This window comes from Hydractinia symbiolongicarpus, chromosome 13, assembly GCF_029227915.1.
Source record: "Hydractinia symbiolongicarpus strain clone_291-10 chromosome 13, HSymV2.1, whole genome shotgun sequence".
In the NCBI taxonomy this organism is placed as follows: Eukaryota; Metazoa; Cnidaria; class Hydrozoa; order Anthoathecata; family Hydractiniidae; genus Hydractinia; species Hydractinia symbiolongicarpus.
This window is the reverse complement of record NC_079887.1, coordinates 13,959,726-13,973,266: the sequence shown is the minus strand read 5'-3', so window position 1 is coordinate 13,973,266 and position 13,541 is coordinate 13,959,726. Positions and strand designations below refer to the sequence as shown.

General features: G+C 32.9%; 1 protein-coding gene across 8 annotated transcripts in view; it reads left to right on the top strand.

The window, feature by feature from the left end:
- The window catches only part of LOC130623522 (paramyosin-like), a 30,394-nt gene that overhangs the window by 6,040 nt on the left and 10,813 nt on the right, over positions 1–13,541 (top strand). For 4 of the 8 annotated variants that reach the window (XM_057439010.1, XM_057439007.1, XM_057439009.1 and 1 more), the window contains 4 exons: positions 1,041–1,198; positions 5,185–5,346; positions 9,303–9,692; positions 9,886–10,081. In XM_057439010.1, the coding sequence (XP_057294993.1) occupies positions 1,041–1,198; positions 5,185–5,346; positions 9,303–9,692; positions 9,886–10,081 (906 nt within the window). Of the gene's footprint in view, positions 1–233; positions 375–1,040; positions 1,199–3,544; positions 3,678–5,184; positions 5,347–5,399; positions 8,139–9,302; positions 9,693–9,885; positions 10,082–13,541 lie in introns of those variants that run through there. The other 4 variants (XM_057439008.1, XM_057439011.1, XM_057439013.1 and 1 more) reach the window with 4 other exon arrangements.

Here is a 13,541-nt window from a genome sequence, read left to right as displayed (position 1 = left end):
GTATATTTTCTTTTTTCTACCAAACATAATGGCCATTCATTTAAATTCAATTTTTTTGGAACAAAATAGATTATCATTTTTAATTTCCATGAATTTTTTTCTTTTCTTTTTTTAAATTATCTTTGCACCGTTCGGTCTGAACTGTTCCCTTTCCATTTATATTTTAATCGTATGACGTTTTCAAGAATAAAAAATATTCTATAAGACAATAAAATATAATTTGAAGTTATTTCCACATAAAGTGTTGTTATTATATTTTGTGGCATTTACACACAAAAAAAATGGTTTGTATGGTCAGCTGTGAATATAACATAAAACACAAGAGCGCTAATGGAAGATCAGATCTTCTTTCCAGCAGCATTTGATGTGAAATGGTAAATCTTTGTTTATTTTAAACTCTAGACGGTTCGGCTGTCAGGGGGTAGGGTGGTGACTCTTTCTCCCCGTAAAGCAACCTTAGGATGTAGGATCTGTATACCCTCGTTACCAGGGATTTTTGCAATTTTCGTCGTTTTTTCTCATATCAAAAAGGTAAAAATCTCTGTAAACGTGAGATATATGTGTAAACTTGTATTGCATTCTTTTGTTTTGTTTTTCCTTATTGATTAGAGAATAGGTTGTTTCAAAAACGGATGAGAACTCTTGGGGTTACGACAATCAAGAAAGTTATCATCAAAACTCTGCATATTTCTGAAAATAACAGCCTCGTCCCCAGGGCTTGTTAGTTTTGTTATACTTGAGCGGAAACCGAACAAGGTTGTCTGAGTATAAAATCTCTAACAAGCCCTGAAGACGAGGTTGTGAATGCAAGTCGCAGCTAAAATATTAATGGTAAAAAAATTTACCGATTTTGTGCTCACAAAATGCGCCATATTGAAATAAATCCGACAACCAACCTAAATATGATTTCAACTGTAATTACAACACCTCGAAAATAATTATTCATTAACAATATTTCATAGTGTGTATGTCATCTCTCGCTCTGAAATTAAATCCACTTTCTTGCTTTATATCTGATAATAGGCTATTATTTTTTTCAGTCCATTTGACGCTCAGCCTCGTTATGAAACAACAACAGACAACAGCAACAGCAACATCAACATTAACAATAACAACAACAACATCAATGAAATTCCGTACAACAATCATTATATTGAAGAAGAAGCAAGACTTAGATTAAATCTCTTTGGATTCAACAGTAAGCTGGTCCTTCTTGCAATCTGTTTTAGTCATAGAAATATCTATAGGGATTTTACAAAACGCTGCAAATCAGACACTTTTCGGATGTTGAAGGGATAGGACTACCTACTAGGGCATAATCTTTTACGATCAGAAAATACTGCGGAACAAATTTTTGCGAGTGACGCCTCAATAATATTGTAAATTGCTAAACTAATTTTTGCGATTTAAGTGTTTTGAAAAAAATTTTTCTTTATACGAATTTTTTAAGAAAAGGTGTACCATCATTAAAAATATCAAAAGCGTTTTTTAACGGCTCCCCTTTAAATTTTCGTACTTTTTTATCTTCACATTTATAATTTGGTGTAATGAAAAACGCGACGTCATCAGGATCTGACAGCATTTCTTCGATAGTTTAATTCTTTAATTTTGGAATTTAATTTTGTGAATAGCTAGTCTTAGTGTGTTTTGCGCAATTAAATTTTGTGATTTTGGTCCAAAAACGCAAAAATTAATTGCGCAAAATTTTGTTCCGCAACATTTTGTGATCGCAAAGATTTATGCCCTTTAAGGTAGGAACTAGTTCTTTAATTCCTAAAAACCATTTACGCTGAAACAAGAGTGTTTTGTTGTTTCCCATAAATCGAAAACGCTAATAAAAATTGTACCAACTTTTAATATATTTCGACTCCGTAGCTTTATTGCAACAAGACCAATTACGACCCTAGGCAACCATAGCACGAGAAATTACTTGCATTTACATTCCCAATTTATTATCTTTCAAAGTTTTTATTCAACATATTCTTTATGGTCACCAGGAAGGATTGCGGAGATCATTCGTCATCTCACTTTATTAATGGCAACTTAAGTTGGTAATAGGGTATACGTTTTTGAAACATTCATAAGTATGTAATTAATAAGACGAAATACTAATAAAAATTGTAATTACTAATTAAAATTATAAAGACTTTTATTTTATACTGCGCAAACTTGATTAAAAATATACTTAAATAAACATAAGAGGGGAAGCCTTCTTATCATTTCCCATGACAAAGTCGAAATTCTAAAAGTAAAAATATGCACCACTATATTTAGTATAAAAAATAAAAGAGTTGTATCTTAAAAAAACTCTTTTTTATTTGTCTGCATTTTCTGCTGTAGCGCAAAAAGCGTACGAGCACTTTTATTACCGCACACTTTCGAAGTGTACATGCGCTAACAAGAAAACTTGCATGCAAGCTTCCTTACGCTACAGCGGAAAATGCAACAAAATGTAAACGACCCTTAGACATTAATATATCCAGACGAATTAACAGTAGAAACCTTACAATTGTTTATTGTGTGTTTTTTTTTAATTAATTTTATAAGGTCACTCTCAATTTTTTAATTATAATTAGCTCCTTATACAGATCAATTTAATTAAGAATTAAGAACAATCCTTTTATAATCACAGTCTCAAAGCTCTCCACCCTTGTTTAAACACTCCTTGCTAAAAAAACAAAAACATATACTATATAAATCCTTAAAAACTTAGAAGAAACGCATTTGGATTACTGTGTAAACAGCTGTACGAGAAGAGCTGGATAGTTATAGGAAGACAAACTTTCGGTCTGTTTTCTCTGCTTCGTATCATCTTGCATTTAATTGTATATCCATATTTAAATATACACATTTTTATGTAATCTCCTCCTCTTGAACGGGATTACATACGCAACTGTTACTTCAAACAAGCGGAAACTGTTTCATCTGTTGCTGACGTCATAAAACATGACGTCACTTCTTCTTTCGCTTCACCCGCATTATTCGTTTATTTTATATAAGATAATAATGCTAAAATTCTAACCAGGCTGGTTATATTCTCATTTTTCTATTGTTGTAAACAATATAACTATTGTTATTGCTAACCTGAAATCTCAGCCTGGTATTCTTATAAATCATATTCTTGTAAAAGAAAAAGCGTGTACACGGCGTTTAAATTTTAGCTGAGGTCGACAGTTTTTCGCGCATGTTGTTTTTACTAGGAACTAAGATGGTTACTTCACAAATGCTCAAATATCCTTTTGGACATATTTGTTAATTTGTTTTTGTTATGAAGGAAATGTGAAACTAGTGATACTTTTACGAACTTTTTTAAGATGACCCAACTGCACAACCGGGTTATGTTATCCGGGTTATCTTTTACTCGCTTGTATTACATGGGCCCACTTGCTAAGTTACTATAAATAGAAAACAAACTGGTAACGAGGTTGGCAAAGTATGATCTTTTTGCGCTTTCTAACGATTCCATCATCGGGTTACATGTCCTCTAAATTTTCTTTGTGACGTCATACCTTTAGTTTGAGTGATGTTTGTGGTTACTCATACAAAGAAATTTTCTCGTCTTTATGTCAAAAAATTTAGTTGAGATGAAGATAAGAGAAGCATCTACAGTATGAGTTCAAAACTACATTTTCTTTCAAAGTTTCTAGGCTCTGATCAAAATGGCTCCAAAAAAGTGGGTACGTAGAATGGCATTATTTTTTTTTTTGAATTTACATTTTATATATATCCTCGGTACCGGTTAATTTAACTATACTGTAATTCTTGAAACTAAAAAAAGAGATTCATACGCTGTTTTGTTTAATGTTAATTAAAAAACGAATTTTAATGAAACAGAAGGTTATATGCGTTATTTGACAATAGTTTAAACCGTCCAAATATTTATATCACCTACGTAATCTTCTGTTAACTTATGATAAATAAAACATCAAACTTAATAAAATAGAAAGCGAGATTTCGAAATGAGTTTATATATCGGGAGTCCAACTTCGTTCCCAGGGCTTAACCATCAAGTGTGACAGATAGCGAAAGGAAAAATTCGAAAAAATGAGAGACGCTAGATCCAAAATATTAATAATATTATAAAATATTTTGCATTAAAAAACAAACGATTTTAATTCGTTTACTGTGCGTTAGTCAGTAAGGATAGGAACTTTCATGGCAATAACTTCGTTCCCATGGCTTGTTAGGTTATTTTTATCTGCCAAATTTGAAAAAATAACAAGCCCTGGGAGCAAGGTTGACATGATCTAAAGTTTCACGCTCTTGTAATAAAAGTGTAAATGTAACACACTCTTAATAAATTTTTAGTTTTCCTTAAAACCTAAAAAGCCCTGGGAACGAGGTTGTCATGATCTAAATCATACTCCCTAATAATGAAATTACCATTACACTGTTAGTGTAAGTCTCTTGGTGGTTTTTGGTTTTCCTTGTGTTTTGGTGTTCTTTCATAGTTTTTCAAGCTCATCCCAGGGCTCTTCTACGCCTATGATATTCTGACGGAACGGCTCCGAACATAAGAACCCAGGGGACGAGGTTGATGGTTCCTATACTACGTTTTTGTCGAGTGCGTAAAAATATTTGCCATCGACATGGTAAACAAAGTTATTCAAAGCTGTGTAAAAAGTTAAGTATGTATGCGCAAAACCTGACAAATGCAAAATCGCAGTTCCCCCAAAATAAATTGTTGTTTTTATCCATTATTTTTTGTACTAAAATTTCTTAAAAATTTATCAGATTTAACACAGTTCCTTATAAAGTGGTTGAGTTTAACAGACTCTAAAAGTTCACCATGCTAGAAAAATAGAATTAGTGCTTTTGAAGCTGTCAATTCACCTCTAATAACGTGAGGGGTTGTCATGCCCATCCTCCCTCGAAAACCTTCAAAAGAATGAGAAAAACTTCGACTTCTTTTTTTATTCCTTTCTTTATGATAAAAAAAGCTGGGGAAGCCTTTCTAAATTCTTTAAAGTTGTTCACAGTGACACAAAAACATTGCTAGCACAAACTCTAAAATGTTCGTAGCTACTGCGATTAACTTTCCAATTATAAACTCTTCTCACACGTTGTTGAAAATTTTTCACAACTTTACGAACCGTATCCAAGTGATTAATCTACCGAATATATTTTTAATTTACAGAACAATTTCAACATCTGTTAATTTCACCCACTTATTTTTCTTTTTAGTTTCTCCAAAAACAAAATCTTCAACGAAATATTATCAGGATGAACCCAAAAGCAGCTCGCCTCGATCACCCTTTTCTATACGCAAAGTAAAAACAGTAAAACCGGAAAAAATCGTTGTGGCTGATAAGCAAGGCAAGAAAAAATCAAAAAGAAAAAATTCAGGTAAGAAAAACAGCCGTTTTATTTTAAACTTGCTAAATATTTTTATGTGTTCCAGTTTCATCTGTATATATTTCTCCAGGGTTTTTTGTCTTTTTAACATTAAGGGCCGGCTTATTAGCCGTCAAGTAAGCGCTAACGGCTTTGACGTCAACTTTCTGAGGTTGTGAAATGATGTAATAGAAAAGATGTCACAAACTTTTTTGAACAATTCGCGTGAGTAAATAAAATTACTCAAAACAGGAAAATTTAGCCACTTTTGGAACGCAAGATATTAACTTTTGTATTTTTGTTTACCAAGTAACTTACAAAGGTCATCCCATGATTCACTTTCTGTTGAATATCAATTTTATTTCAAAAAACTTTTTGTAATCGTATCACATCACCCACTATGTGCTACTTCCCTCAGAAAGCAATGCAAATCGCTGCAATGTCTTCACAGTTATGTATTTCCGTTCTACCCTTTCTTATGATCGTTTTGAAGCATATCCTTCCATTTTTAATGATGCATTTCCGTTTAATAACTCATAAATTATAGTCGGTTACAATACAAGCCGTCAAAAGACACTAAGGCTAATTAATGCAATTAAAGCATAAATTGCAGAATCTAATATTTGTTGATCTCATATCGCAAGATTAAATGAATATGCAATAAGAATTGGCATTCCAAAGGATAAACAAGAATTAAAATGGAGTATCAAATGGATGGGATGTGTATATCATAAGCTGTTTATGGCGGAGAACTTGTTGAATTACTTGAACAATATGGCCGAAAGAAGTTGCGACCACATCAACACCATCTTAATATTCACCAAATAAAGTCACCAGAAACATAATTTTGTGTTGTTGGAGATATTACTGACATTTGTCAGAGCGAGGGGGATGAAAATCCTAGATTAGAGTCACCGGGGAGGTTAGAAATAGGAGAAGCAACAAATAGTGCTGGACGCAAACCCCCCAAAAAAGTTAGTTATATGCGATATTTATATTTCCACGGATCTCCGTATTACCAGACGCAAGGACAATTCATTTTGAGTTCTCAGAAAAAATGCAGTTTTCTTGCTTGTGTACTTTACTAAATTCAATTTCACTTTACACCAACCTAGATCCCAGGGCTCTACATAACTTCTGCAAAATTAAGTGTGATGAGTCCGCTGTTTCGTGTCGGCTAAATGTCTAACATAATCTCTATATCATAAGCATAAATTATCTCCATAATAGTAAGCAGTAATGAGTTTCTAGTAAACTTACATTCTCCATAAAATTAATCAATTGTGGGTTTAATTTAATCCAATCCAGTTTTTAAATGTCCATAATGGTATTTCAGCAATGCTCTTTATAAAGCGGTTAATAATTACAGAGTTAAACGAGACTATTGCGTCTTACAACGTCATACCAGTTGCGCTTTACATGCAAGAAATCATTGTCGTCCAAATCGTCCTGACTAAGATCTTTTCTACTGCGTATACCAAATCCGACAAAAAAATCTGTCGTGCAAGCATACATGACATGTTTTATATAATCCTTATATATGTTTCAATTTATAGCTTAATGACATATGCTTCAATATGTCAATACCTGATATATGTTTTACCATGATTGCATATTTCATATATGATGATATATGTACCCTCTACAATCATTTTGTATGCAAATCTTCAACAAAGAAGTTCAATTTTTGTCAAACTTTATATGGATCAATAGATTTTAAAAGCTTCGTATCGAGAGTTTAGTGCTTGGTTGATCGATTAAATGCTTTAAAAATAATGACCCTGTAAAAAGCAACACAACCTCGTTTTCAATATCTACTCATTCTTCGATAACAACAAGTATTAAAAGGTAGTCAGGGGACAAAAATCGAGGCTTAAATGACGCTGAAAAAAATTAATTTGGTTTGTCTGATAACATGATTTTAGGCGAAATATGGTTTTATACATATGTACTGGGAGATAATAATGTTACGTGATCGAAAACTTGTGACGTCATTTTGTGAAATTACAGAAATGAAGGCGGCCCATCTGACACTTAAACTACATTTGAAAACATAAAACTAGATGAATCCTTTAAGAAAGTATCTAGTTTTTTTTATTCCTGCTAGCTACAAGATTTAATCTCGTTCCATTTGAATGGACAAGTCTAATATAAATTGCAAGAGAGATTAGTGACTTTAGATGAAGTAAATTGATTTTCCACAGTGATTTATTAAAAAGAAATAATATGAGATTGTTGATTAGCGAACAGCAACAAACACCGTTTTGTGTTCAATTTCGTGTTTTTGTACGAGCAAGTCGGAAGATGATTCTGTAGTTTTTGTTTTGGAGAACTAATTAAGCTGTTTGTTTGTTTGTTTATTGTTGTTTTTTTATTTATTTGTTTGTTTTTTATTTGTTTTATTTGTTTATTTTTTTTGTATTTGCTGTTTGTTTGTTTGTTTGTTTGTTTGTTTGTTTGTTTCCAAAATTATACTTTACACGCTTTCAAGAAAACAACCAACATGCAATCGAGTAGTGAAATATTTTGATAGTCCAGAGAATTGAAGTCTTAAGAGTTTAGGCTTTAGATTCTTTTAGCAGCACACATAATAATAAACAATCTACAGAAGCGTGCGTCATTTACTCTCTGTTGCATTGCGTTTTACACGTAAATATTCAGTAAGCTATTCACAGTGGAGAAGAGAGCTAACATATTACACTTCTCGTGAATGGTATGAAGCTTTGATGAGGGGAAAAGATAAAAAAAGTGTTTTGCTTTCCAAATGTCACACTTGTTCTATTGTCAAGTGCATTACCCTTCAGGTGAGTGAAAACACGACTGCTATTTGTTTGTTTACTTTATCCTGGAAATAATTACAACTTTTTTTTTGACTTATAAAAAAATATGGTTCGGCCATTTGGATTTTTTGAGATCAATGCATAACCTTCTTTTATTTCGATATGCATAATTTATAGATAAAGAGCATTTTTAACTGTGTTTCAGGGCTTCCGCCGTACGGGGCGGGTGAACAACCATGCTATTTTGGTAATTTAAATGCACATAATTCTAGCTAAAGAGCTTTTTTTAATTGTATTTTAAAACTAAGGGGAGGGGTGTGCATAAATCAATTTGCTTTTTTACAAGGTAAAATTGGAAGGACTGTTTGGCATGTAAGTTTAATATGAATTCAAATAAAAATTCTAAGTGACACGGATGTGTATTTTCTTACTGCAAATAACTATTTTCTCTTCACTATTTTTCTGTGCAATCTATTGACACCACTTTATTTATGGAAGGTTTTAACAAATTATAAACATGAGTTTAGTTGCGGTTTTTTTTAACATCAGGCGCAGGCTACAGAAAGTTGCTAAGTGTTCTCACCTTATTTCTTTTTTTTTTGAAAAAGGAATCAATTTTTTGTATTGTCAAATTGCCAACTGCCATATGTTCAACTATATTCCTTTTAAACGATGAAACTTTTAGCTAGATTTTTTTATCTGATGTGAGATATAAAAACAATGTTTTAGATATACACGAAAGATTCGTGGGGCTATTAAATTAGATGACTTTAAATTAGTGTTTGTAAAGTTGTTAGAAATAATAAAAAAGTAGAAAATACTTTTGTGTATGCTGTCCAGAGCTATCAAATATAAATACAAGCAGGGATATAACATCTGTAATTGCAATGATTAGAAAAACAAATGATTGAAAGTCAGGTTTAAAAGTTTAAAAAAAACAATTTAAAAATTTCTCTCGAGTCTATTACAACAATAAGATAACATTTGAAAATGTCATTCTCGATATTGCAATAGGAGGTAAGCTTTCAACAATTTTAATGACTGATTATTTTCTATGGAGAGGAGGCTCGTAGTTTAAAGCGAGGACTTTTTGTTTTCGTCTCTCGGACAAAGTCATGAAATTCACGTTTTAATAGCAATTTTGTGAACCGAATCTGTTGTTTGTAAGCAGATACTTGTACTTTTTAGAAAGCCAGATGGCAGACTCATCAGCAGGTTCAACGGAGAGTCGGATGGTGATAAAAAGAGATAGAGCGAAGTCACAATTTAGTCGATCTCAAACAACGACTGATCCACGAAACGCAAATGTATACGAACGGCTTTTGCGTAAAAAACATAGCTTGTCAGGACCTGCAGACAGTTCCATAACAAGTAATTCAGAAATAAAGGAAAATATAGAACGGAGGAGATCACGCATCCGGAGTATTCAGAATAGCGTTCCTCCGTTGATTTCGAAAAATTTTCGCCGCTCATGTCCGAGCGCTGCTTTCGCAGAATTTGAGAAAAGAGAAAAAAGTGAAGATTTTAATAACAACACAAATCAATATCCGAATGACAGCAAGAGCGATAAAAATGATGGTGAGAGATCCTTACATCAACACAATATGCACACGTCTCCACACAAAACTACTTTAAAATTAAATGCACAACCAGCGCTGCTGCTAGCGCGTTTTCCCACAAGGGGCGCAGTTATTAGCACTCTAATTATGCACCGTGATTAACTTTCTCACAGAGAGAACACTAACTATTTTTACTATTTTAATTTTCTTAGAAGAATCAACAAATCGGATGAGTCGAAGAGATAGAATGTTGCGCCGACAACCCGCTAAATCTTCAGGTTTTCTAAAACGTTTCGAGAAAACACCCGATGTCGTAGAAGACGAGCAACGAACGAATTCAGAAACGACCGATACTGAATCAACTCAGACCAGTATTCAATTAAAAAATGGTGGGAGTGAAACGCGCAGGTACCTTGTTGTTAGATTTTTCTTTAAATTTATTGATTTCAAACAGAAGTACTTTATGCTTTGTTTTTAGGAATGCATATCTTTATTCAAGTCAATTTTATATTTATCAAGTTAGCTATTCGTTTAGCAAAATAGCTTAGCTAGCTACAAGATAGCTACACTTGACACTTGGGGAGGACTAAAAAATTGATAACGATTCCATCTGTTAAAAAAAAATTTAGCGTACCATATGTAATGATTGCTACGACGCTTTGGTAAACTATACAATGTCTTCATTCTTCATGTCTTAATTAACTGATAATTGCATCACTAAAGCAATTGTTGAGACTTTAACAAAATGCTACCTAACTTTTTACAGTTGGTAGCTATGTAAAATATTGTCATAAAAAGTCATAAAAATTATATTCAACCATCCAGTCTATCATGCGCAGTGCTAGCTACCATTAAACAATGATAATTAATTTTCAACTGCAATTCTAAACTGCAGAGACGCCAACTTTCTAATTCCTAATGCGTGACAATTTTTTTTACTTTTTTTACTATCTCCCGGATGAGAAAAACACGGGATGAATGCTTGAAAAAAAGGATCTGGGACGAAGGGTGAAATCGATTTAATGAGTGAGACAAAGTGTGAAATTGAGATGGAAGAGATGAAATTGATTTTCTTTATCATATATATAAAGAGACTCGAGATGAAGAAAGAATTTGTGGAAATAGAGGTTCTCGCTTTTTTAAAAGAAATGCATGTGACTTTTACTATATTCTTTCAGCGTGTGAGGTAAAGAAAATGCGTGTGTCACACGCTCAATGCGTGTAAGTTGACATGTCTGAAACTGGTTTTTAGGACTTTTCACCTCATGGCTAGCATTTTAAAGCGAAGCTAAATAATTATAATGCGTAATGTATGCAGCCTCAGTAATTCACGTAGGCACCCAACAATTGCTGGTGTGAATGCTGATGTGTTAACAAAGCAGTCATGTAAATAAAATAAACAGCCCTCGAAATTAGCCCAAAAACAAAATTTATTGCCGACGACATAGTCGTTTGCAGCGGCAATTTGCAGCTTCGTTAGTCTTACTTACCCTTTAAATATCAGTCTTTTTCAGGAGAGGCGTGTTATTAATCGCACGCCTGAAAAATAGAGTTTTCAAAATCAACCTATAAAATCCATTTTATAGCGTGCGGTGGCAGCCCTCGAAATAACTTTTGGATATTCATCAGACAAATCTCCGCTACATTTCGTCGGACAAAACGTCTGATAGATTTCAGTCTTGGTCGAAAACTTTTAGTCTCAGAATTATTGAATAGTCCTGGTCCTTTTAATCCATGAGCAACTCTATTCATAGCCAACCTGACCATCCTAGCAATCTCTTTTGCCTGACCCCTTCTTTGTTGGTAACCAGGTCTTACAAAAGAAATCCAGCCATGTGGTTCTTAACTAATGCGGAGGTGAACGCTGACGGAGCACGTATGAATCAAGTCGGCAAAATGCACTTACAGGCAGAACAGACATTTTATCATGGATTTAATTGTAGATAATTTCTTCATTTTACAAAACAATTGGAAACCATAGCAGGTCCGAATTTAATAGATTTTCTTTATGCCGCAAGTGTTATTCAAAAAATTTTCAAAACGAAACCCACGTGCGGTAAAAAAATTTTCTGTATAAATTTTGTTAAAATGTAGTTGAACTTTTCGAATGAATTTTGAAGTTTTATTTAAGCCACGTGGATGAAGATTTTTTGTAATTTGAAAACGAAGCATATTTTTGCCTATTTGCTAGTAATGACCTGAAAAATAAGATTAGCCTTGGCGGTTTTTTGCTGTCGCGAAATGAAACCGCGCAGGAATTGCAACAGCAATTGCCTACGCTAATTTTGAGGGCTGAATAAATGTTGGCAAAAAATTGCTGATGCAATCGAATTTGAATTTCAAAGCATATAATATTTTTTCTATATTTATAGATATATATTAAAAGTTTTATTCAAATATAGGGTTGAGTGACTCTTAAACACGATGGCTGCTTACCTAGCATGAGTAGCAAAGATAAGGGCAGATAAGTGTAGTAAAAAGGGTAGATGTTTTGTACTTAATCAATCAGCTAAAACATCTGATTGATTTTCCTAACTTTTGTGTTAAATTAACAATAACTAAACTTCTGTTTATACACTAATATATATTAACTTCATTTTCTGACTCTTCACCTCATAAGCTAGGGGTGAGAGATTTTAGCTCTGTAGCACCTTAATGATGACTCAACAAAGAGTTTTGTAAAAAATATAAAAATTTGCATTGCACTAAAAATTATTTGCTAAAAAGGCCTGAGACTAAGTGTCTCTATCTCTGTAACTGTAAAGAGTTGGAAGCTAAATTTGGCTGCACTTTATTCTCTCCGAAATGATATGTTGCGTGCAAAAAATCAATTCAATTTGAGAGTGGGTGTTGCCATTGCCATTTTAGAGTTGATTTGAAATGAGATGTCTCCATCGAATAAAAAAACAAACCATCATTATGATGTGTACTTTCCTTCACAGACCCTTGTTAATTTGTTTCACCAACCTTTCCCAATGATGCATACTGTGAATTACTTTCAGGGATTAACAAATCAAAACAGAAATTTAAAAATAGGTGCATAAATTTTTGTTTTTTGAAGAAGGGATAAGACTTGGAAGTAAGTAAGATTTACTCTCACTGTAAAAACTTTTGTGGGGTTTGTGGGTTTTCATCAGTTATAGTTGGAAAACTTCATGTTCGATTAGGTTATTCCCCCTTGTTCTGTTACTCTCGAAAACCAACTGTGTTAAAGTCTATCCAAAATGATAGTAAGTAACAGAAAAGTTCCTTTGGTGGTTCCTAAAGATGCTAAACCTTCACCTGCTGTACAGCTTTAATAGCGAGTCTTTGTCCTCCCATAAGAATGGACCTACAAATTCAATATAAACCCACACCACTTTGATTTATTTTTCAGGATTTTGGTCAAATATTTTAACATGATTGACTATATTTATAATTTTTTTTCAAAGCAACAAAAGGCAGCCGAAAGTAGAAATTCACTATTTGGAATACAGAATATTTGAAACAACAGTGTCTTTAAACACTTTTGATTTTGGTATATATATATGTATTATGAGACTCGTATGTCTATTTATCTTCGACACTGATAGGAATATTTTCAAAAAGACTTCATGATGTTAACTTTGTGTATAATGTGAAGATATCACTTTCTGACCATGCTGTATTTGTTTGAATTTTACATGGCTCTTAAGCTTTAAAAATTTCAAAATCTTTGTTCACTCATACCTTGAGTGGACAAATTTAGTGTATATGCATATACACTGCATTATTAATACTTCACTACAAAACTGTCTGTCTATTCTTAACACTAGCAAATGTTGCATAAGAATGCTTTGAAATAGAAATATATTATTTCCTTTCCATGTGATTTTTATTGTAGTATTTA